This window comes from Trichoderma evansii (assembly GCF_050947405.1).
Source record: "Trichoderma evansii strain SZMC 28006 chromosome Unknown GGI43scaffold_32, whole genome shotgun sequence".
Taxonomy (NCBI): Eukaryota; Fungi; Ascomycota; class Sordariomycetes; order Hypocreales; family Hypocreaceae; genus Trichoderma; species Trichoderma evansii.
The window spans coordinates 103914-128211 of NW_028145174.1; the positions used below are offsets into that span (position 1 = coordinate 103914).

Sequence of the window (24298 nt, forward strand, 5' to 3'; positions counted from 1 at the left end):
AGTACGCGTGCAAGTGCCGAATACCCGTTAAAAGAGCACAAATAGCACTTCTTGGCCGTCGCCAGTTTGCGTTTACGACAGACTATACTACTAGTCACGCTGCGTATTAGACAGCTCAGCTAGAGGCGGTTATTCGAAGATTATTATCCATTTACTGTACACGAATACAAGTGGGTAATATCCAAATGATTCACGGTCCCTCTTTGATCGACGAGCTAGCATGGACAATTTTTTTTCCCGGGATATGATCTCCATCGTCATCGCACTATTAGATTTTCGTTATAACAGCTGTTCAGAGTACCCATTTTGTGATAACTGAACGGCATTTTTGCGGCAAAAAACGCCATGGGTCTCTCTATTAGTGTGATAATACAAACCGATAGCTTAACCAACAGCTATGCCGATGAACCGAGAAGAATGGAGCCTTGGATTGATTACGCATTCGAGTTTTACTAGTATTGAAAGACAAGTTCATCACACGGCTTGTCGTACTGCTCCACGTAGTATGAAGCTGGGATACCAAGTGATTCAACCGCCACATCCCGAACAAAACGGAAGAAGCAGGGTTGCTCCCACGCAGAGCTTTTGGGCCTTGCTCTATCATGCTTGCGGAGTAGGTGGCTACTAATTAGGCGCTGGTGGTTGCAATCTCCTCTCTACTAACCTATTATTGGGGCTCACCTTCCGATTCTCAACGGCGATTGCTAGATCTTAGCAGCTAGGAAGTGGCCCAGAGTGAAGTTGGCCACGACTAGTGTCTCACACACGGTCTATTTTGTCACCCATGTCGGCGGCAAAATCTAGAACTTCTTCAGCCTTCTGCTTCCTCTTTTTCCACCACCATTTCGGAGGCAATAAGTAGCAGCCTTGTCCCTGCTGATTGGGGACATCAGTTGTCAAGCTCCTAAGTTGCAAACTACCGGTCCAGTGAGTAACCACGTTTTCTTTTTTGGGGTCACCTGCAGTTGCATGTAGCTCTCTAGAGCGTGGTAATGCAAGATTAATCATTATACTATACGCTACTAACACTCTTTTTATTAAAGTCATGGCTATTACCGAAGAAAAGCACGACCATGTCGATGGAGGAGAGTCTGGAAAAGACAATCCGGACGTCCGCATTGGCGGCCCTCAAGACTCGGATGGAGACGATAGCGTTGACCCCAATGCGCAGGCTGGTGTACAGAACATCGAGGCTATCACTTCCGTATGGACGAAGCATGCGTTGTACACTGCCTTTGCCATGATCTGGGTCATCTACTTCGTCGACACTATGCAGCAAGGTGCAACTGGAACACTTACACCTTGGGTCACATCAGCCTTCGAGGAGCACTCTCTTACTCCCACTGTCAATGTGATCAGCAGCATCATAGGAGGTGTCTGGAAGTTGACTCTTGCCAAGATTCTCGACATCTTTGGACGCCCACAGGGCTACGCAGTCTCCATCATGTTCACAACTTTGGGATTGATTATGATGGCAGCCTGCCAGAATGTCGAGACCTATGCTGCTGCGCAAGTATTTTACTGGGTTGGCTACAATGGCCTGGATTACTCACTATCAGTCTTCCTTGCTGATACAACATCTCTGCGTAATCGGTTCGTTCAATTCTGCCTTCGATAATCGTATGTATAAAACAAGACTAACAAAAATTTCATAAAAGAGGTCTTATTTTTGCATACAGCAGCTCACCTTATATCGTTACGACGTGGCTTTCTGGCCCCATCTCTCAAGCTTTCTTGGATGGGCCCGGTTTCCACTGGGGCTTTGGATCTTTTGCTATCATCACTCCGGTTATCACTTCACCACTTTTCTTCCTCTTCATGTACTATAACAAGAAGGCGAAGAAGCTTGGTGTGATCCGTCCACGGGAGAGCAAGGGTAACTTTTACGAATCTTTCATACACTACAGCCGAGAGTTTGATCTTATTGGCCTGCTCATTCTATCCGGCGGGCTGGCAATGTTCCTCTTGCCTTTTAATATTTATTCATACCAGGAAGATGGATGGAAATCATCTCTGATTATCGGTCTTTTGGTTGGAGGAGTAGTTGCTCTCATCGTGTTTGGAATTTGGGAGAAGTTCTTTGCGCCCATTACCTTTATCCCCTACTCGCTTCTCATGGACCGCACTGTCATTGGTGCCAATATCTTGGCAGCTTCTGTCTTCGTCAGCTACTACATTTGGGACAGCTACTTCCTCAGCTTCATCCAGGTGGTAAACGGCCTCGATGTCACCGAATCCAGTTATGTGGCCCAAATCTATAGTGTCGGGTAAGAGAAAAGAGGATATCCCTTGCATCGGTATTTATATGGCTAACATCCTAATAGATCTTGCTTTTGGGCTATCTTGGTTGGCCTTACCATTCGCTATACCGGAAAATTCAAAGCTGTCTGTCTCTATTTTGGAGTTCCAGTCACTATTCTTGCAGTTGGTTTGATGATTCATTTCCGCCAACCAGATGTTAATATAGGTAAAGAATTGAAGCTTTTATTGAATTGTTAAAGACACATCACGCTAATCTATTGTCTATTGCAGGCTACCTTATCATGTGTCAGATCCTCATCGCCTTTGCTGGTGGCACTATTGTCATCTGCGAGCAAACGGCCGTCATGGCGGCAACCTCTCACCAATATGTTGCCGTTGTGCTTGCTATAGAGGCCATGGCTTCATCCATTGGTGGCGCGATTGGATTGACTGTATCAGCTGCTGTTTGGCAAGCTGTTTTCCCTAAGAAGCTCGCCCTCTATCTCCCAGAGTCTGAACAGGGAAATCTCACGACCATCTATGGTAGTTTGGAGGCCCAGCTGTCTTATCCAATGGGATCTCCCGCTCGTATTGCTATCCAAAAGGCCTATGGCGATAGTCAGAAAATGATTCTGATTGCCGCTACCGCTGTCTTGTCGTTGGCAGTGGTAGGCACAGCCATGTGGCGGGATATTGATGTGAGAAAGCACAAGCAGGTCAAGGGAACTGTCTTTTAAGTTATTTTATGATAGAATAAGCCGTGGTGGGACTCTATGTCTACAGATTTTTTTTTATTTTTCTGTAGTATCATAGATTAGTCCAATTAATGTGAATAATTATGTATAACCTGACAAATTTCACCTACTATGCGTTGGTAGAGCTAGACCGGCCGACTTTCCCCTCGTTTTTGTACTCTTCCCCGATATAAATAGCAAACGGCCTCACTAGTGCATAGCCGCCTCTCTCTGTTTCGGATTTCATGATGCCCGGCAGAGTTCCCGGGCCAGTGTAAATCCTATCTTCCAGAATATACTTGAAGCCAACCACCAGAGCAGCTTGTGTAGACTAAAGCTTCATCCCGGACGTAGCTGTAACAATATCATCGCCCATATGAGTACGCAAGAAAGAGCAGGAGAAAGCTCAGAAGAAATAAATTTGAAAGAAGCAAGAGTGAGGGGCAGAATATATATATGGATACGGTATTCCTTATTCTATGCTCTATTTATATATCTTGCAGTTAAATCAGTTTGTAAACTCCTCAGACGCCGATTGACTACCTCGTCCATCCCTCTATATCTAAATCTGGTATCTCCAGTAATTAAGAAGACTTTGTCTCCAGTGTTTTGACATCAGGTCTTTGGTTACCCAGTTGCATATAATCCCAGCAAACTATGACACCACTCATTAGCATATTGAAATAACAACTGAGATTAAAAAATAGAAGTCATGTGGATTAACTTACTCGCCCAGCCCAAATCATTTCTGAAATACGCCTCCATTACTTCGGGCCCAGTAACGACACCAACGTCAGGCCCATACGCAACAGCATTCTTGCCTACCGCCAGGCCGATCATGGGCGGAATTTCCTGCAGCTCTTGGAACTTGGGTTGATGATCCACAACCTGGTTTAGAACGCTTTGGTGGATGTTGTAGGCGATATAATGTCCACCGTGCATGGCAGCACCACAGCGCTTGATGCCTGACCATTTAGTTACATCACCGGCGCAAAAGTGTGATGCGGCGTTGGGAGTGCCAGACTCGAAACTCATGCTGAGAAAGAGCAGCGGTGTTAGTTTGTGTTTCTCCAAATAGAGAGGGCAAAAAAGCTTACTTGGGGATAATCTTGACAAGGCCTTCGGAATCCGTAGCCGATGATGGCAGATATGAAGCTGTCGAGGTGCTGTTGGAAAGGGCCATGATGACTTGGCTCGCAACCATTTTATGCCCGTTCGTAAACTCGACTTCATACTTTGAAGTACCGTCTGGGGAAACGACTTCGTTGGAGCTCGCCAGCCGGTGGTTCATCAATACTTCGACGCCAGCTTCCTTGACCATCTCCAATGCCTTGTCCTTGCATTCATCTGGAAGTGGTTCAGATGACATGAGTTTGTCTCGCGAATGAACCAGAGTAACCTTGAGATGAGGCTTCACCAGTTTCAATTCGGCAGCCATCTCGATGCCGCAAGCACCGCCTCCAACAATGACAACGCCATCTTTGGCACCATCAAGGGCACTAATTTGCTCTTCAGCCTCGATGAGATACTGCTTCCGAGTCAAAGACTGGGGCACTACAGGCCACACTCTTCTCAGACCGGTGGCAGTGACGAAGTAGTCGTACTGGTGAGTGATGGCCTCTTTGGTGGTGGAGTCGATAACGGTAGCTGTCTTGGCTTCGCAGTCGACGCTATACACCGAGCCCTGAACGAATTGGACGTTGGGAATCTGCAGGCCAGGAATATCTTGAAACTTGACCCAGGCTTTCTTTGCATATTCAGCATCCGCCAGAGCTAGCGGTGATCCAATCAAGTGATCTACGGGGCTACTATTAGATTCAAAGTCCAGATTTCAAGGCCAAGATTATGCAGATACTTAGAGAAAGTAAACCGCATTTAAGTGGGAATTACTTACAGTAACCATCTCTCTCATCGGCGATGGTGATTTGAAAGTTCACCTTGGGGACGCTAGGATGGTGCTGGTACCGCTCATGGGCCATGCGAGGCGAAAAGCCATCACCCAGATCGAGCAGATTGACGGCCGCAGAGAGGCCAGCGTAGGAGCCACCTGCAATGAAGACCCTAACGACAGGGGCAGAATCCGGAATTGAGCCCATAGTGGTCTGATGCGGAATGACTGAGCTTTCAGTAGCAAATTGACGAGAAGGGGAGCTGTGAAGAGGACGGAGCTGGTGCTGGATCTGGACAGGGTCTAGGGGATGCAGGCTCAGACGGCTGTTTATCTGAGTAATGGAAGATGGGCGGGAAAACGACAATGCAAGAGGCGAATTGTTGGTGCAGAGGGTGGTGCGCCGGCGGGTGGATGGCTTAGACGAAGAGACCAGCTGAGCCGCGATGTGCCGACGAGCTGCCCGAGCAGAGAAAGACGTGCCGATACAGGGACTTGGCGATTTCAATGCGACTAAAGGCACCGAGCAATTCATTGTCGTTAATTGTCGCTCACTTGCATTACTGCGCTTCCATCTGGTCTAGCACGAGCACCTATTGCCAAGGTCCAGTCTGCAGTGGACCCCATCAGAGCAGGATCTGCAGTTCATCCAAGGGGGTGTAAACAATACGCAAAAGGGTCTCCTAGTTTATATCTGGTAGGTGGCTTGCAATTCCCCGAAAACTATGTACATGTGGAAGGGCGTCTCTCTCAAAAGTCTTATCAGATCCGAGACCGAGGCCGTGAGAATATGAAAAATGCCGGCCCCACGAAGTTTACGGAAGCCGAACGGTCCACCTCGAAGACCGAGCAAAAAAGCAAGGGCGTGGTTGATTGAATGACCGAGAAGAGTAAAACAACCCCTGAAAAAGAGGCATTTTTCTCCTTCTTCTTCCAAGACCATTTCACTTACGCAATTCTTATTTCTCTGCCAAGTCTCCATGATTGTTTTTTCGCAAGCTACCCAGCCGATCGTCGGACGCGTGCAGTGGGGATTTGTGCCGAGAGAAATTATCTGATCCGAAAAGTAGTGGGGAACAATGCAACCATGTAGAGGTACAAGGCGGCGGGGCGGAGTAGGGGCGTGTGTCTTTGAGGGTCGAGGAACATCTGAGCAACAAGGCGGTACTTGTGCTAAACTTTTGCGGCTTCTCTTCTCACGACATCCCAGCAGCAGCAGCAACAGTGGATATTGCTGGCCTTGACATAATGGCACCTACACGTATACGTCTAGTCCAGCAGGCGATATGGAGCACACTAAACGGCGGTCCAGAAGCGAGAGAGCGACAGTGAGAGTGAGAGCGAGAGCGGGAGAGTGAGAGAGACCCTGCTAGTCCATCAAGAGTCCGTATTTGAGTGACGCTGCAAAGTCTGTGTGGGTTGATGCTAGTCGCAATGCCAATGCCAAGGAGAAAAAAAAGGTAGGGGAGAAAAAAGAGGACATCATGGTCGCGCTCTCAGTAGTCGAGCCGAAGCAAGTCCTAGCTACCGTCGATCATGCAAGTCGGAGAGAGCTAGAGCAAGACGGACATTGACCCAACTGCCGGAACCTGCGCAGATTGGACGGCAATTCTACCTTTGATAGACCGTTTGATCCTTTTCATGTGCTAGATATTGGTCGTGTGAGCGTGCGGCTTGTGAGATAACCATCGACACATCCGCGATTCGCCAGCAATGGGCACTCAGGACGACGCGGCAAGCGTTCATGCTGCGACTGAAGCTGTCATGGCGCCTCAAGATGGCAGCGATGCAGTAGAATCGGTCTCCAATGACAAAAAGGAGCAATCCAAGGCTGGAAAGGTCAGTGTGGTCTCATTCAATATGAAGTTTGCAGAATTCGCGACTGACATTGAAGGCTGGATACATGTAGTTTTTCTCAGATTTCTTCACCTACTTCCAGCTTCTCGTCTATGCCAATCCAACATGGCTCGACATCGTCCTTCTTGCTGTAGGCACGGTGTCTGCTGCTGCCGCAGGAGTGCCATTCCCTCTGATGGGAATCCTCTTCGGTCAGCTCGTCGACGACCTCAACACCGCGAGCTGCGATGCCAGCAGCCCTAGCGCGGACGAAGCTTCAAAAATTCAGCACTCTATCGATAGCAAGGTGCTCGAGCTGACTTACATCGGCATTGCTAGCTTTGTCCTCATCTACATCTACATTGTCTGCTGGAGCATCTTTAGCCGTCGACTGGAGGCGCGTATCCGAGACCGCTACTTTCAAGCACTTCTGCAGCAAGATGCTACCTTTTACGACAAGCGTCAAGCTGGAGAGCTGTCATCTCGGCTCAATGCAGACGTACAGGCCGTCCAGTCTGGAACCTCAGAGAAAGTCGGTATCTGCATCGCCTGCACGTCCTTTTTCCTAACAGCCTACATTGTGGCCTTTATCAAGAACTGGAGGCTTGCTGCTATTCTTCTGTCTCTTATTCCTGCTTTCTTCCTCATGGCAGGACTAGGAAGTGCGTTCACCGCAAAGTATACCAGTGCCATGTCTGATGCAATTGGCTCGGCATCTTCCATCGCCCAGGAAACTCTGTCTAATATTGCGGTTGTCCAAGCCTTTGGCGCAGGCTCGCGTTTAGAGACCAAATTTTCTTCACATGTCATGACGGCTCAGAAAAGGGGCATAAAAAAGGCCTTTGCTGCAGCAGTTCAGGCTGGCACTCTCTACTTCATTGCGTATGCTGCAAATGCCCTGTCTTTTTGGCAAGGAAGCCACCAGATTGTCAATACCATCGCCAATCCTAATGGCGTATCGGTGGGAGAGATTTATACGGTTATTTTCCTCCTTGTAGATGGTAAGTTTTAGAATCCAATGATCGTAGCCTTTGATATCTCGCTGACAGTTGTCATCACAGCATGTGTCGTTTTTGGCTCAATTGCCCCCCTATTGCCTCTGCTGGGTGGTGCGTCCACAGCATTCCTAAAACTACGACAAGACATCGAAACTCCAGCCACCATAAACTCTAGATCGACTTCCGGCTTAAAACTCCCAGATTCTTCCCCCGCCTCCATTTCCTTCCGCGACGTTTCGTTCGCCTACGCCTCTAGACCAGATCAGCTCGTGCTCAAAAATGTTTCGTTCGACTGCCCTGCCGGCAAGTATACTGCAATAGTAGGACTGTCTGGCAGCGGCAAGTCTACAGTAGCTGGCCTGGCAACAAGGATCTACGACCCCCAAGGTGGAAAAGTGCTGCTTGACGGACATGATTTGAAGGAAATAAATGTGAAAATTTTGAGAAGCTTCATCAGCTTGGTTCAACAGGAGCCGTCGCTGCTGGATCGGTCAATCTTGGAGAACATCGCATTGGGACTGTTCAACTCGCCATGGCAGAAACATGAAAAGTTCCAATCCATTATTCTAGGAAATGGGCTTGCCGAGGTGGCAGAGAAGGTTAGAAATGGACAAGATTTGACCACAATCGCTCAGGCATACAATCCGGATATGGCCGAGCTCGTGAAAATGATTTGCCAGTCAGCTGCTCTGGCTGATGCGTCAAATTTCATTCACAAACTTGAATATGGATATGGAACTCTTGTCGGCTCAGCAGGAAAGCTCGTTAGTGGCGGACAGCGGCAAAGGCTTGCGTTTGCTCGCGCTTTAATCCGAGACCCGAAGATTCTTCTTCTGGATGAAGCGACAGCATCTCTTGATTCGGCCAGCGAGCAACGCATCCAGACAGCAGTTGAGTCCATATCCAAGGGCCGGACCATTATCGCCATCGCCCACCGCCTGTCCACTATCAAAAACGCAGACAACATCATCGTTATGAATAACGGTGAAATCATCGAACAAGGCACACATTTAGAGCTCATGGCCCTTGATGGTTCATACGCTGGCATGGTCCGTTTACAAAACTTGGCTTCCAAAGAACAGGATGATACACCATCTCTGTCCAGCACAACCAAGGGTGAAACTGAAATCGTTTTCTCGGAGAAGGAATCTTCTCTGAGTGAAACTGCAATACTGAAAGAGGATGTACCAGATGCGGTTTCGTCAACTGAGCAAGAACCCAGCCAGGCGGCCGCCGAAGGAGAGGATAAAACACTGGATGCCGATCTGTCAGCTTGGAAAATCATCAAAATGTTTGGCCTCATGCTTCGCCCACATCTCCTGATGCTCCTCCTGGCCGTTTTCTCTGCCGTCATTGTCGGCGGCACTTTCTCCTCGGCAGGTGTCATCTTTGGTAATACCGTCGAGAAAGTAAGCCCCTGCAACTCAACCGAGCAAATCCTATGGGCAGGCAAGTTCTTCGGCGGCTTGTTCTTTATGCTAGCCGTGGTTGAGCTGCTCGCCTATACGGGAAGCTGGTACGGCTTCGGCTATGTCGCAGAAAAGCTCCTTTACAATATTCGCGTGCTCACATTCCGTTCGCTCTATGAACAAGAGCTGGAGTGGCACCAGTCAGAGGGCCGTTCACCAGCATCATTGCTCTCCATCGTCACGGCAGACGCTGCCGCCGTCGGCGGGTTCAGCGGGTCAATTATGGGAACAATGTTTTCCATTGTTGTCAACTTCTTCATCGCCATCATTCTGTCACATATCATTGCATGGAAAATTGCCATTGTGTGCTTAGTTACTGTCCCTATCCTTCTGGGCTCGGGTATCATGCAAGTACGTTCCTTGTCACGCTTTGAGCGCAAGCATGCCGGAGCGTTCTCAAACGCTCTCGGTATTACGGTTGAAGCTGTTACTTCGTACAAGACCGTATCCTCGCTGGCTATCGAAGATGAAATACTACACACATTTCGTCGTGCTCTCAAAGCTCCTCAGAAGGAGATGGCTCTGTCAAGTGCCTATACCAACTTCTGGCTTGCCATCGCCAACAGCGTCGGCAACCTTATTTACGCCTTTGCGTACTGGTGGGGTTCAACAAGGATCACAAAGGGGGAGTACAGCCAAGCCCAGTTCTTTATTATTCTCATGGCCATGCTTGTGAGCGCCCAGCTATGGGGCCAGATGTTTACGTTAGCTCCCGAGGTCTCGCGGTCCAGAGCAGCAGCATCCAGAATCCTGAGTCTCATAAACCTTGGCTCTGCCAAGCGCCTTGGTGCGACGGAGACCGAGATTAGCAATGTGTCACGCGGAGAGAAAGATGTCGAGGCAGCATCAAACGCAGTTTCAAGCCAAGGGGTCCAGTCAAACCGCGGTGGCGCCACCGTTACTTTCCGAGACGTATCCTTTGCATATCCTGCTCGGCCACATATTCAGATTCTGAAGAACACATCATTTACGATCCCAGCCGGCCAATTTTGTGGTCTCGTGGGTCCGTCAGGAGCTGGTAAATCCACAATCATGTCACTTGTCCAAAGGATGTATCGCCCTACTGGTGGAGCGGTTGAGATCGACGGAGTCGACATCTGTGCTCGTGAAGGTGTGGACTTTCGTCATGACATTGCCGTAGTGCCACAAGACTGCGCCCTATTTGATGGAACCGTCAAATTCAACGTAGGACTCGGTGCTGTGCCAGGTCACGAAGCCACCGACTCGGAGATTGAAGAGGCCTGCAAACTGGCTAATATCCATGACACCATCGTGGCACTTCCGAAAGGTTATGATACGGAATGCGGTCCCAACGGATCTCGATTGTCCGGGGGCCAGCGTCAACGATTGGCTATTGCGAGAGCGCTAGTCCGAAAACCACGGCTTCTGCTGCTCGACGAGAGTACCAGTGCTCTCGACGCAGAGAGCGAAAGGGCCCTGCAAGAAGGCCTGGAACAGGCAGCCAGAGGCATTACCGTCATTGCCATAACCCATAGGCTACACACGGTCCGCAAAGCTGACGTGATCTTCGTCGTTGAGGGCGGAAAAGTGGTCGACAAAGGTCGTCACGAGGAACTGGTGGAGAGAAGTGAGTCGTATAGGATTAATGCGCTGCAGCAGATGTTGGGGTAGGATAGTGAAGCTGCGTCGTTCGGCTGTAGAGTTAGGGATGAATAGAATACAAGCACTAATAGAATCTGTAATACATCGACCAATAACCAGACACAATTCCAACACGTGGAAGATCGAGACGCTATGGGCGGGCGCCAAGGGGGAATATATAGCTAAACCATCAGCTCCTAGGAATAGGCACCATCGCTAACATTGCCGGAGAAGAGGTCTCAAGAGCAAGTCATCTGCCCGCCCCCTCACGTCGCAAAGGTGGGATATGATATATCATGGAGGTGTGGCTCTGCCGAAAACGAGGTAGCCTGACAGCCGGAAGCCTCCCTGCATTGCGGGAAGCCATGGTGGATGCTTCGAGCGTTGTAGAAAAGGCTATAGCCGTGCATGGGCCGCTGGAAAGCAGCGTCGCTAGGCCGCCATCTAGCGGGTGCGCTCCGCCATTACCGTCCTCTCTTCCCTGCACCGCAACCTGAACCTCTACCGTTTAGCGCAGGGCTGTCAGCTGCAGGTCACATGCTCCCCCCTGAACCAGTCACAGCACGCCGATTTACCGTGCGTAATGGGTGCAACTTTTTCTGGAGCCTTCCGGATAGCGCCGCAATCGCCATTACGCCGATGGTTGACAAGATCCGAAGAGCGGCTAGACAGAGGCTAGGGCATCGCAAAGTTCCATTGGTACAGCGCCCAGGGCTTGACTGAGGCTTGATTGAGGGTTTCCATGTCAACCTACCGATAGCCACGAGACCCCATCGCAGCCATCATCCATCGGCTCCGGCGAAGCACAACGCTGCACTGCACATCAATTTATCACCATTCAGCCCCAGGAGCGGCCGGGCAATCCCTCCTCCTCTGTTCCTGTTACAGACTCGACAACATACTCTAGTAACGACAATACACGCTCAATCGGTGGCCGTGAGCGAGGAGGGAGCGTACAATTGTCTGCGAAAAGTGACTCGTCGCCATCCAATTCTCCCATTCCAACGCCAGACCTGACGCCTCCTGTTCAACTACTGGACAGCGACAATACCTACGAGCTCTCCGACTATAAAGAAATCGCAGAGCGCAAGGCGACTGAAGACCGCGAGCGTCGACGACAAGAGAAACGGGCATCGAAGCGACATTGGCTAGAGACACGAGACGAGATGAAGTTCTCTCATAGCATTCAGTTCAACGCTGTTCCTGATTGGAGCAGCCACTACATTGCGTACAGCAATCTCAAGAAACTGTAAGGAGCACTGCGCTGGGTTGAATATCAGCCAACTCGTCAACTAACCAGTCCGGCCACCTCTTTAGGATATACCAGCTCGAAAAGACCGCGCACCAAGCGAGAGCCGGCGATGCTGAATCACGACCCCTTATATCAGCCGAGGAGCCAGAGGAAGTCTTCAGCAAATCACTAGGCGTTGAGCTAGAAAAGATTTGCTCCTTCTACTCTCTCAAGGAAGGAGAGTTGCTCGAGGAAGTCAGTCAGCTTCTACACGATGTGGGAGAAGGCCCTTCTCTCGAAACATCTACTACATTGCGCCCAACGCAATCCGAAACCCAAAGCACCCACGCTCGACCTACTAGCCTGCATAGCCATGGCTCCGATGACGATGATAGCGCGACCGACGATGACGAAACCACCGGCCTCACGAGACGCAAAGGTGGCAGTAGATATGGCCGGAGAAAGACTGTGTCCAGCATCCCAGACATGGCTGCATCTTCAGACTTTGGTCGATCCAGGAGATACAGCACTACCATAGATGACTATGGCGATCAATCTTTCATCTTCGGCTCGACGCTGTACTCGTCCGCCATTATGCTGAAGAAGCGCATAGTAGCCCTCTATGTGCAGCTTTGCGAGCTCAAGTCATACGCACAGCTTAACAAGACCGGTTTTAGCAAGGTTCTCAAGAAGTTCGACAAGATTCTTGATAAAGAGCTGCGATCATCCTACATCAGCACCTATGTCGATACGGCATACCCCTTCAAGCCAGATACCAAGAAACTGCTCGAAGAAAACATTGCCAAGATGGAGGCTGCTTACGCTGATGTCGTCACTGGTGGCGATGAGGAACTTGCTAGAAAGGACTTGCGTTCTCATCTTCGAGAGCACGTTGTTTGGGAGCGCAACACTGTATGGAGAGACCTGATCGGTATCGAACGAAGAGGTGAAGCCGCCAGAATTGGCCAGACATTGCTAGGACAAGACTCTGGTATCACACCCAAGAGATTGCAGGGTGACGATGAGATTAGACCAGCAGAAACACAGATCAGAACGCCCATCGGCAGAATCGTTCTGCCTTCATGGCTGTCCAACAGCTCTGTGCTCACTCTCTTCATATCTGTTACGGCATTCTTGCTGCTACTGTTTATTCCCATCTTACAGAACCCTGAGCAGCAGAATTGCCTGGCACTTCTTGTTTTTGTCAGTCTTCTGTGGGCTACTGAGGTATTATCAACCCATCTAATGTCAATTTCGGAAACGTTCTCACTAATTACTGCTACAGACTATCCCATTGTTCGTTACGTCTCTCCTTATCCCCTTCCTGGCCGTCGTGCTCAGAGTCGTTCGTGAGGAGGACCCTACCAAGCCTCAAAAACGACTCACTTCAAAGGAAGCCACCTCGGCCATTTTCTCTGCCATGTGGTCGCCTGTTATCATGCTACTACTTGGCGGTTTTACCCTCGCTGCTGCCCTGTCCAAGTGCAAAATCGATAAGCGCCTTGCGACGCTCATCTTGAGCAAAGCTGGCACTCAGCCGAGAACTGTATTGATTGCGAACATGTTTGTTGCCGCCTTTGCGTCTATGCTTATCAGCAACGTGGCTGCTCCCGTTCTCTGCTTTTCCATCATTGAGGTACGTTTATTAGCAATAATGTTAATCCCTTGACGTATATATCTAATTTGTTTTCATAGCCCATGCTGCGAACTCTGCCGTCAGACTCAAACATGTCCAAGGCCGTAATCATCGGTATCGCTCTTGCTTCAAACATCGGTGGCATGCTATCACCAATTGCGTCACCGCAAAACGTCGTAGCCATGGGAATTATGCAACCTGAGCCTACCTGGCTGCAGTGGTTCTTCATTGTCATTCCTGTCGGCATAGTCTCCATTGTCATGATCTGGATACTTCTGTTGGTCACGTTCCAGCCTGGCAAGGGAACGTCCATCGCACCCATCCGCCCTCTTAAGGAGAAATTTACGGGTGGACAGTGGTTCGTATCCATTGTTACCATCATCACCATCGTTTTGTGGTGCACTAGCCATACCCTGGAGTCTGTATTTGGAGACATGGGCGTTGTAGCCATCATTCCCATTGTGCTCTTCTTTGGCATTGGTATCTTGACCAAAGAAGATTTCAACAACTTTCCCTGGACTATCATCATCCTGGCTGCAGGCGGCTTGTCGCTCGGCAAGGCTGTCCGATCTTCGGGTCTGCTTCATACCCTTGCCGAGATTGTCTCACGCGAGGTCGAGGGCATGAGCTTATATGGTGTTTTGGTTGTGTTCTCTTCGCTGATTCTTGTCATTGCTACCTTCATCAGCCACACGGTAGCCGCCCTCATCTTCCTCCCTCTGGTGTACGATGTGGGCGTGGCTATGGACCAGCCGCACCCCAACCTCCTTGTTATGGGTGGCGTTCTGATGTGCAGCGCTGCGATGGGTCTACCCACGAGCGGTTTCCCCAATATGAGTAAGTTTTGCAATACTGTCCTACGTAAGATAATAAGTGCTAACATTGTCCCTCAGCCGCAATTATGAAAGAAGACGCTACCGGTCAACGCTACCTGAGCGTGAAACACTTCATCAGCAGAGGTGTTCCAAGCAGTTTGCTTACCTTGGTTGTTGTAGTGACCCTTGGATATGGCATTATGGAAGTGGCAGGTTTGGATTAAGTGGGGAGCTTGTTAAGAAAGCTGTGAATATGTTTGATGGGCGAACGGAGCATATAGAAACTGGATTATATATGTACGGTAGATGGAGCGTATGTGGTTCGAATTTGCAAAGCATTGCGAGAAAATAAAATTGCATACAGTTGTTTTTATTTAGCTATTTATTTTTTCGGGATAATCGAAACCAAAAATGATTATTCAAAACATCCACTATGATACTTATTTATGATTGTTATTTATGATTGACTCTCGCTCGAGACCGACGAGAACTTGAGACCAACGACAGTGTTTTGTGCGTGTTTTGCACTGTGTCGCAACTAAGCTGAAACGGAAGTACCCTGACGTCGTTGGGATAAGATAGCGCAACCTGACGTGAATAGCTCCGGCACCTGTTCAGGCAATAATGCCACCCTTGGGCCCAACAGTTTCTGTCGCAAGAATTCAGATCCAGACGCTGTAGGACATCAGCCAGATCTAATGAAATCGACGGTCCTCTGATGCTCACCTTGAAAAGATAGCGATTCGTTCCCCAGAGCTGGCCGACGCCATGCTCTCCGCCTTTACAGCTCGCCCTATTATAGAGCTCCGACAGCGGGACAAGTCAAAGATTGAGACGATCCTCGCGTATGGTAAGGACCAACAAGTTCATTGATGCGCTCTCTTGCTCTCCAGATCGCCTCTGACCAAATTTATAGGTGACCGAATTCTCGTCGGGCTCAACAACGGCGCTCTTCGAGTCTACCGCCTCAACGAACTTCCCGCTAACGGCGCTTCAACGCCTCCACACACCGCAAATGCGACTCCTCCCCAGAATGGCGACCATGCTCCCGCAGACTCGGCCGCCAAGCCGACAGATTTGTTACGCGAGGTAGAACGATTCTCTACGCGGGCGATAGAACAGCTAGCAATCATAAAGGAAGCAAACATCATCGTCTCCCTGTCCAACTACCACGTATCTCTCCACGACCTACAATCCTACGATCTCATCGAGACCCTCTCGCGAACCAAGAATGCGTCCTGCTTTGCCATCACGTCCAATATTGTTAGAGATCCCGACACTGGCGTCCCCGAAATCATCACCCGACTGGCTGTTGCTGTCAAGCGGCGACTGCTGTTGTGGAACTGGCATGAGAGCGAGCTGAACAATGACGTCTCCGAAGTGGTACTTTCCGAGTCTATTCGATCAATAACATGGGCGAGCGCGACGAAGATAGTCTGCGGCATGAATGGAGGGTATTTCATTGTAGATGCCGTGACGCAAGAGGTCGAGGACATTGTGAGTCCCGGTGCGGTGGGAGTATCAGGTCAAGGAAGCCGATTTGGAGCTGTGAGCAGCGCAGGAATGGGATACATGGGCCTTGGAAGCTATATACCCAAGCCTCTAGCCGCCAAGTTGGCTGATGGTGAAATGCTCCTTGCCAAGGACATCAATACGCTATTCGTCAACGATGAGGGCAAGGCCTTGGAGAAGAGGCAAATACCGTGGCAATCTGCGCCCGAGTCTATCGGATACTCTTATCCCTACATTGTGGCTCTTCAACCTCCCTCAAGAGGCTCACTCGAGGTTCGGAACCCCGACACCTTGTCTCTCATGCAGACTATTCAACTGCCTGGTGCTGCTCAGCTGCATTTTCCTCCGCCTACTTCGAGCCTAGCCCATGCTGGCAAAGGATTTCACATCTCCAGTGACCGCTGCGTGTGGAAAATGGGAGCTACGGACTATGATTCTCAGATCGGAGAGCTCATTGAGGCTGGCAGGTTTGACGAAGCCATTAGCGTGTTACAAATGCTTGAGGATGCTCTGTTAAAGAACAAGAAAGAGACTCTCCGAGAGGTCAAGATGCTCAAGGCAGAAGGCCTCTTTAAACAAAAGAAGTTTCGACAGTCGATGGACTTGATGAACGAAGATGATGTTCATGCCCCGCCCGAGCGAGTCTTGAGGATGTACCCGCCTCTCATAGCAGGTGAGCTGTCTAGATGGGCAAATTATCAGGAAACCCAAGAGAAAGCAGAAACCAAAGTGAAAAAGACAAATGGAACAAGGCCGAATAGTCCCGAAATTACCACTAGCGAACATGCTGAGTCCCCTACGGTTGGAGGATTTGTGAAATACTTCAAGGGGGCCCAAAAGAAACCAACTGACGTCGCTTCAATGGTCTCGACGAAAAAGGATGGAGAAACAGAAGACTCGGACAACGCCAAAGAATCACCAGTATCAGAGGACAAACCCCTTTCGGGCAAAGAGCTTACAAAGGCTGTCCTGGAGCTGAACAGTTATCTTGCTGGCACTCGAGCTCGCCTTCAGCGTGTCATTGATCCAGTCACCGGAAAACTGAAGCCGCGGGTAGATCAGCCCAGTTCAACAGCAGAGGCTGAAGACAGGCTTCTCAAGATAACACCAGATGAATCTGACAAAGAACGTGAGCAAAAGCTGCGCGAAACTTTCCGCTTAGTTGATACCACTCTATTTCGCGCGTACATGTTCTCGCAGCCGTCCCTCGCCGGTTCTCTATTTCGCATTCCGAACTTTTGCGATCCAGACGTGGTAAATGAAAAGCTACTAGAGCACGACCGCTACACAGAGTTGATTGATTTCTTCCACGGCAAGAAGCTGCACAAGTCAGCCCTGGAATTGTTACATAAATTTGGCGCAGCCCCGAAGCCAAATGAAGCAGCTCCAGCTCTACACGGTCCAGATCGCACCATACAGTATCTTCAGAGCCTTCCACCTTCAGAAATCGATCTCATTCTTGAGCATGCAGAATGGACGTTGAAGGCGAACCCGGAGTATGCAATGGAGATTTTTATTGGCGATACAGAAAATGCGGAAACTCTACCAGCCGAGAAAGTTTTACCTTACCTACGAGATCTTGACCCGAAACTTGAGCGGCAATATTTGGAGCACATAATCATGGAGCTCGATGATACCACGGCGGACTTCCACAATCGACTTGTCGAGCTCTATGTTTCAGCCCTGAGTAACAGTGAGAGGGGTCATGATTGGGATGATCTTGAGGAGAGATTTGTCAAATTCTTGCGAGAATCTCGACAAGTATACAGTCTCACCAAGGCATTTGCATTGATTCCTAAAGATGGTAAGAACCCTTTAGTCTAACAACTAGAATCAACAAAAGCATACTAATATCACACAGATCCCGCTTTCTATGAAGCTCAAGCTGTTGTCCTAAGCAACATGGGACAGCATCGACAGTCTCTAGAGATTTATGTATTCAAGATGAAGGACTATGTCAAAGCAGAAGAGTACGTTGCAATAACTCCCTGTCGATATCTAAAGTGACTGCTGCTGACTTTTATCTAGCTATTGTAATCGCGCACATAGATCGCAGGCCCCATCTACAACCCCTTCAGATGACCCAGATGAATCAGCGTCATCTGTATATCACACGTTGCTTTCCCTCTATCTTCAACCACCTCCGCCTCACAAACCAAACCTCGAGCCAGCTCTGGACCTGCTTTCCAAGCACGGCTCTCGTCTCCCTGCTACATCAACCCTCGGGCTGATCCCCAATGATCTCCCCGTTGGCTCCCTTGAAGCATATTTCCGCGGGAGAATACGAGCAGCAAACAGCCTCGTCAATGAATCCCGCATAATGGCCGGCCTGCGCAAGGCCGAAGGCATATCCGTGGCCGCGGAATTACAGCTAGGCGACGGTAAACCCGGAGGACAGGGCGGCCGGAATCGCCATGTCGTGATCACCGACGAGAGGCATTGCGTCGTGTGCCACAAGAAATTGGCTGGTGGAATGAGAATGGGCGGTAGCGTAGTGGCCGTGTTGACGGATAACACAGTTGTCCATTATGGCTGTTTGAACAAAGCAACGGGCGCTAAAGCGAATGGTTCGAGAAGGCCCAGTTGGAGTAGAGGTTTTTAGACACCCATGGTTTTTTTCGGATTGCTCTTTTTTCTCTTCCTTCTCTCATAGCTAGGTGTTCTTCCTTCTTCTTTCTCTTCTTCTTCTTTGGAGTCGCTGAGCTGGGTTGGCTTTTATCTGTTCGTATGATGTGGCTATACCCTTCTGTACACATTCTAAGGCGTGCTGTCTTTTTTTACATATAAAATCGTATCGCATGTTGTATCTGCAGAAGCATCTTTGGGTGAAAAGAGACGAGATTTAATCCTCCTCTTCTTGAACTTCCTCGCCGTAGTTTTCTTCTTCCTTCTCTTCATCTACAGCTGCGGCTCCCTCACGAGCTTTATCCTCCTCCATACGCGTCGTGAGCTCTTTGTTGATCTGATCTTGAGCTGCAGCAACACAGGCGCGCAGTGATTCAAGGTATTTGGATTTTCCGGCTGGGTCGAGGGGAGTAGGCGGCGCGGGGATGGACTTTGTGATGCTGAAGGGGACGCTGGCGGGTGAAGAGTAAGAAACCGTAAGGGCAGGGTCTGAGGTAGTTGGTTGGGACATTGCGAAGAGCTTGATGTTGCGATTGAATAAGATCGGTTTGGGTGGTTGTTATGGGAGGTATAAAGAGATTGGTGGGGTAGTAGATTGAGAGCTTTGACTTCATGGAGGGGCAGGATTTCTGACGGAGAAGCGCGGATCACGTGGCGTTTCTGAAGGTTGGTAGATTTCAATACCAAATGCTTCCCAATAGATATCAGGCGGTATTCTAGTAGTTTGAATGGACGTGCATTGCGTCGTTAGGTCATTGAGTAAACATCTCCGTAACTTGAAGCGCTTGATTTGCAGGCAGTATATGTGGGCTAGTGGCTTCAGATGAATCAGCTTGATTGCGTCCCATCAGATGAAATCATCTAACTTTTGGCAACAGCCGCAAAAAGCTACAAGATACACGCGATGATACTTTTAGGCAAGTATCATTGCACTACGAGTTAAATACAAGCTACGAGAAGTATAAAGGCCAAACTCTGGCTTTGGCTCAAATCCTAAAGATGAGTCATTCGTCTGATGTCTACCATAAGAGCGGTGGCTTCTGTATATGGCTTGAGGTTCAATCGAGGGCGAAGCAATACGAGAAAAAGGTAGCAGTAGCAGCAGTAGCCATGAAGGCCAGAGAATCGATATGAGCCGGAGTGATGCAGCTGAGTAGTCTACCGCTGCTCGGTTTTAACATCTAGGAGTCTCAACAAGAGATTTGAACGATTAGTAGTATTCTTGCGCAATAGCGGAAAAAGTATATAGATCAGTAGCTTACCTGAGGAGAAAAAGAGGTGAAGCATCGCCCTCAACAGAATGATCGGAATTGTGTGATTCATTTTGCTGAAGCAAAACAAACGCTGCATATCGCACTCAAGTTTGCGTAACAAGCTTCGCAATGACTTCCCATAGGACACCGAGAAAGATACCTGCGTCTTCCCGAAGTATACACGCAAGTCCTCCCGGGCCTGAGATTTCTGATGTCTATTGCAGACGTCGGGGTGACGCCAGGCCATCACAGGCGGACTCGATAGACACACGTCGGGAACCACGAGGGCTCCAGACATGGAAACGAGCACAAGAGAGACATATCTCTCTTGCTTTGAAGCTTTCTCCGAATTTCCCACATGCGAAAGAAGATGAGATTGAGAGGGCCCGGAGGCCGTCATTCTCTGTTTGTAGCATGGAAACGCAGCGTTGTTGAGGGCGATGCTTGAGGAGAAGCAAAAAAGCCAGAGGCACGAGATTTTGATTTTTTTATAGCTTTCCCAAGCTGTGGTTGGCCCCACATGCATGTACCTCAGTACTACTAACCTTACCTCCCAGCAGGCGCTGCCTTAGCGCGGAATTTGAGCCTCAGCTTGGCGCGTGGCCTCGGTACTTGAGAATCCACCCAATTTGGGCAGTAAAATGAGGTACATTTTGAAACTATGAGCAGAGCAGAGCAGAACGGAATACGGCATCAATCAGAGACAAGTGGAAGGCAAGAGTTGATATTTATTATTATAAGAAATGGCATGTCTGTCTACGTAGGCATGGAATAGATGCATACCCTGGCAAGCCGATGGCCCGTGCATGGAGAAAATAATGTGATAATGCCTACCGAGATAAGCTCTATGCATGCAGATCTGCTGCTTTACAGTACTACGAGGGTGCTTCGTGTAGACGCAACCCCACGGCACGGCAGCCATCTCAGCTTCAACCTCGCCAACTCCAACAGCTCAGCATCCTTCCAACAACGCCCAACCCCGGCCCTCTGCCTCTCCTAGAGTTCCACTCTCTTGGTATCAGACTTCTGGCGCCTCGAAACTTATAAGAATCCTAAGCGATAGACCCACTGGCCCTGGTTGCGACATCGAGTCGCGGCCCGTCCACCCTCACCACGACGCCAGACTCACCTCGCCTCATGTTCTCGGCAACAGCCAAGATGTAACGAGCCCTTCACACAACCGCAAGATGCAGCCCACACCATCGAATACGGGACGGCCCCAGGGCCGAGCTCCCGGCAGCTTCTCTCCCTTGCCCGGGGTGCCGCGATCGTCCATCGACCTACCGGGATCATCATCTCGACCACCTCCCCTGCGCATGGTTGACTCGCCCAGCAGCAGCGAGGACGGCACGCCTGCCATTACCATTCCCAAGTCTCGACAGCAGAGCGGCGGCAATCCGCCTTCCACGCCCATATATCAACAGTTCGCTAGCCATGCGTTTGCCAGCAGCACCAGCGTCCAACAGAGCTATCCTCGCCCCAGCGCACCCCGAACCGCGCCTCAGGGAGCGTCGTCTCCCGTTCTAAAGACGCATTCGAGGAAACACGCCGCCACACAAGGCATGTTTGAGCCGTCATTGCCGTCAACCAGCACATCCAACCTATCTCAGATCGGAATGGGCCACAGCGGCCAACCTGCAGGTCCTGCGACTGGAGGATTGTCTGCCAGCGCGATTGCTGCGCAAGCGGCCGTAATGTCGCATCAGAACATCCTCCAGTCGCGCCAACGATCGCAGACGGCTCCAGAAACCGAAGGCGCGAGGAGAGGGAGCGGGAGCAAAGGCCCTATAAGCCCACCTACATTGAGCCTAACGGAGGCGAGTGCGCCGCGAGAATCAGCCTTTAATATGTCGGGAGGAGGAGCACATCAAGACAGGCTTGGAGCTGCCTCCATGCAGTCTTCCGCCGCTGCTACAGCTGCAGCCAATGTTGTGTTCCCCCGATCTGGAGGTAATTCTCCAAGAGAGCCTTCCGTGTCTCCTCAGCCGCAACCATTTCCGTCTTTGCCTACTACGGCCTCTACTTCAACCGTTTCGGAGAAACCTCTCTCCAAATCTGAAAAAGCAAAGGCCAAACTGTTCTCACGGCCATCAAAAATCAGCGCCAAAGACACCAAGGAAAAGGCGTTACCAAGTCCAGGCAAGATTGGTTCAGCATTATCGGCTCTCCAACTTCAGCGAGGCAACTTCAGCTCCACAAATCTCACAGACTCCAGTAGCCAGTCATTTTATAATCTCAACAATTCATCATCAGCAACCATTCGGCCAAGCGACGCGACTGGGGAGGAAAAGGCTAAAGACAAAGAGAAGAAGCACCACTTCCTATCAAGACAGAAACAGAAACTCAAGGACGAATATCATTTACCGCTCTCATCAGCCGCTAGCAACTCGAGGCCTACAGATCCAAACGCGCCGAGCAGTCTTTACAATTTCAGCGTCCCCGCCAGCCCAGGCCCTACGTCTTCTACTTTTGCAAAAGCCAAGAAAGACAAGAAAAATGCCGAAAGATCAGATAGCCGCATGGACAGTGAATCAGTCCCTGGGGATTGGCCTGGAAGTAACAGCTTACCATCCATGTCGCAGCAATCAAGTATCTTATCCGATACAATGGACGGTGTCAAGTCGGTGCTGACGGGCTTGGCTATGGATGACGCATGGAATTATCTGAAGCCGAAGCTTCTTGTCATTTTCCAGGGTGAAGATATTCGCCTCCCTGTTGAAGACATTAACCGCATTGTTAGCCTGCATATTCAATGGTGTATCCATAAGAGGTCACCGAATAAGATGCTGGAGGATCTTAGAGAGCTTCTATCACTGGGCTTTGCTACAATGGATAAAAATCTACGGAGAATGCCAGAAGAGCGCTTCATGCCAACTCTTGTAGACAACTGGCTCATTACCTTCACTTCCATCTTGCCTTACATGCAAGCGGCATTGCTGCCTCTCGATTTGGAGGTCTCGGGATGCGGGACTCTCATGACGCCTGAACAGGCTCGCGACTTTTGGGGCGGTGTTGTCACTGCTCCTTCTCCTGCAGCAGGGCAATCGGCACAAGTCCTACCCGCAGCGGCCGCTCTCGACGTAAGACGCCTGGTCTTGACGGCCTACCGCGACACTGTCATCTTGTCTCGCTATGAAACTCTCAAGACCATATTCTCCCGCCTCTCCCTCGAGTTTCTTCCTTCGGCGTGGGCGAACATGGCGCTCGCGTCTCCTCCTTTAGAAGCCAGTCTCTCCACGTCGCCTCCCGAATCCTTCTTCTCCATGGCCCGCCCTGGCACGGCCATGTCTATCGACCCTTCAGTTGGCTCATATAATTCCACTAGCACTACCTTGCTAGGGGATGGCTCTGCAGGCAGTCGCAGTCGAGCCGTGAGCAACGTCAGTCTTGGTAGCCGCGGTAGCGATGGGGTGATTCGCCCCTATACCCCATCAGGCATGCAGGCCCTCAGCAGCGTCCGTGAGCAAAACGTTGAGGACTCGAAGCAAGTAGCTGATATGGTGGGTCGGATGTTCCAGTGCATGAGCGTCCTCTCGAGCATCGGCGGTGTTGGTGGCGACCTGGACGATGAGAGTAACAGGAAGATGATTGAGCTGTGCAAGATGCTTAAACTCAATTGGTTAGGGCGAGGTAGGACAGGGCGTAACAGGATGGGTATAGTTGGAGGCAGAGTTCGGAGAGATGAAATTCGTGAGGAGTTGCGAGTTGCTTGAGTTCTTTTCATCTGAAGGATATTTGGGCTGTATTTACAATGGATAGGAGAATAAGGTGTTTTTTGGTTTTTGTTTTGGGGGAGAATATATGATTACTCCGTACTGCAATATGGAATACTTTTACTCATTTCATGAGAACAAGAGAAATAAGTGACTACTTAATGGGGTGTGCTCCACGCTGTAATATGAGAAACTTCTACTCATTGTGTAGGATTTATATCAGTATTCTACACTCAAGTTGCATTTACAAGATATACCATTGATTCACCTGGTAGAGGACATTAATAGTGTTTCAAAAGACATGTATCTTCATAAAAATATCACAAGTATAACTAGCTAATATAGAAATTACGCATGCCTACTTGTTTTCTATGATAATATTTTCAATCTCTTAATTGCAATCTTCCAGGGTAGCATCGCCGTTGGTGATTACGCAGTATCAACGTAAGCAAACTTTACTTTCTGGTTATTCCTTATCGGGATAAGGGTCTTATAAAAAAAAAAAAAATAAAAAATAAAAAAAATAAAAAAAATCAGGCACCATTGCTTCGGCGGAAAAAAGCCCGAATATCAAAAACGGCAAATCACTGAAACGTCCGATAGACGTAATTCACAGGCAAGGATATTAAGAGACAAGATAGATTAAGGAAATAGTTCTTTATTATGAATAATGTAGAATGTCTATGAATAAATTTACAAGGAGCACTCTGCTCTAGAAAATCACTGTATAAACTTTTGACAGGTT

The 24298-nt window shown here is 49.5% G+C and overlaps 6 protein-coding genes across 6 annotated transcripts; 4 read left to right on the forward strand and 2 right to left on the reverse strand.

The window, feature by feature from the left end:
- Positions 1 to 1045: 1045 nt before the first annotated feature.
- Positions 1046 to 2978, forward strand: GGI43DRAFT_388432 (major facilitator superfamily domain-containing protein; the record flags this gene model as incomplete). Its single annotated transcript, XM_083204070.1, has 4 exons — positions 1046 to 1593; positions 1659 to 2267; positions 2325 to 2467; positions 2533 to 2978. 4 exons carry the CDS (start codon positions 1046 to 1048, stop codon positions 2976 to 2978), a joined length of 1746 nt encoding a protein of 581 aa, XP_083055678.1.
- A 542-nt stretch (positions 2979 to 3520) lies between these two features.
- On the reverse strand, positions 3521 to 5670 carry GGI43DRAFT_269618 (uncharacterized protein). The gene is made up of 4 exons (XM_083201063.1): positions 4870 to 5670; positions 4073 to 4772; positions 3704 to 4011; positions 3521 to 3630 (listed from the first exon to the last, which is right to left on the reverse strand). Exons 1-4 carry the CDS (start codon positions 5396 to 5398, stop codon positions 3560 to 3562), a joined length of 1608 nt encoding a protein of 535 aa, XP_083055679.1. The 5' UTR covers positions 5399 to 5670; the 3' UTR covers positions 3521 to 3559.
- Positions 5671 to 6576: 906 nt separating this feature from the next.
- GGI43DRAFT_426164 (P-loop containing nucleoside triphosphate hydrolase protein) lies at positions 6577 to 14674 on the forward strand (the record flags this gene model as incomplete). The annotated part of the gene is made up of 8 exons (XM_083208605.1): positions 6577 to 6706; positions 6783 to 7700; positions 7761 to 10754; positions 11657 to 12017; positions 12086 to 13226; positions 13285 to 13635; positions 13695 to 14472; positions 14529 to 14674. The coding sequence occupies 8 exons, from the start codon at positions 6577 to 6579 to the stop codon at positions 14672 to 14674; spliced, it is 6819 nt and encodes a 2272-aa protein (XP_083055680.1).
- Positions 14675 to 15218: 544 nt separating this feature from the next.
- GGI43DRAFT_388435 (SPX domain-containing protein) lies at positions 15219 to 18564 on the forward strand (the record flags this gene model as incomplete). The annotated part of the gene is made up of 4 exons (XM_083204071.1): positions 15219 to 15300; positions 15367 to 17766; positions 17824 to 17932; positions 18012 to 18564. The coding sequence occupies 4 exons, from the start codon at positions 15219 to 15221 to the stop codon at positions 18562 to 18564; spliced, it is 3144 nt and encodes a 1047-aa protein (XP_083055681.1).
- Positions 18565 to 18804: 240 nt separating this feature from the next.
- Positions 18805 to 20138, reverse strand: GGI43DRAFT_388436 (uncharacterized protein; the record flags this gene model as incomplete). Its single annotated transcript, XM_083204072.1, has 2 exons — positions 18805 to 19039; positions 19945 to 20138. The coding sequence occupies 2 exons, from the start codon at positions 20136 to 20138 to the stop codon at positions 18805 to 18807; spliced, it is 429 nt and encodes a 142-aa protein (XP_083055682.1).
- Positions 20139 to 20389: 251 nt separating this feature from the next.
- GGI43DRAFT_417827 (HbrB-like-domain-containing protein) lies at positions 20390 to 23685 on the forward strand. The gene has a single exon (XM_083207469.1). The coding sequence runs from the start codon at positions 21028 to 21030 to the stop codon at positions 23551 to 23553; it is 2526 nt and encodes an 841-aa protein (XP_083055683.1). The 5' UTR covers positions 20390 to 21027; the 3' UTR covers positions 23554 to 23685.
- The last annotated feature ends 613 nt before the right edge of the window (positions 23686 to 24298 follow it).

Bases quoted from the DNA above. Each gene is read 5' to 3' on its own strand.
- GGI43DRAFT_417827 (XM_083207469.1), top strand. From the start codon at position 21,028: ATGCAGCCCACACCATCGAATACGGGACGGCCCCAGGGCCGAGCTCCC.
- GGI43DRAFT_269618 (XM_083201063.1), bottom strand. From the start codon at position 5,398: ATGAATTGCTCGGTGCCTTTAGTCGCATTGAAATCGCCAAGTCCCTGT. The intron at 4,773-4,869 runs GTAAGTAATTCC...GTAGCCCCGTAG, and splicing joins CGATGAGAGAGATGGTTACT to ATCACTTGATTGGATCACCG. The intron at 3,631-3,703 runs GTAAGTTAATCC...GTGGTGTCATAG, and splicing joins AAATGATTTGGGCTGGGCGA to TTTGCTGGGATTATATGCAA.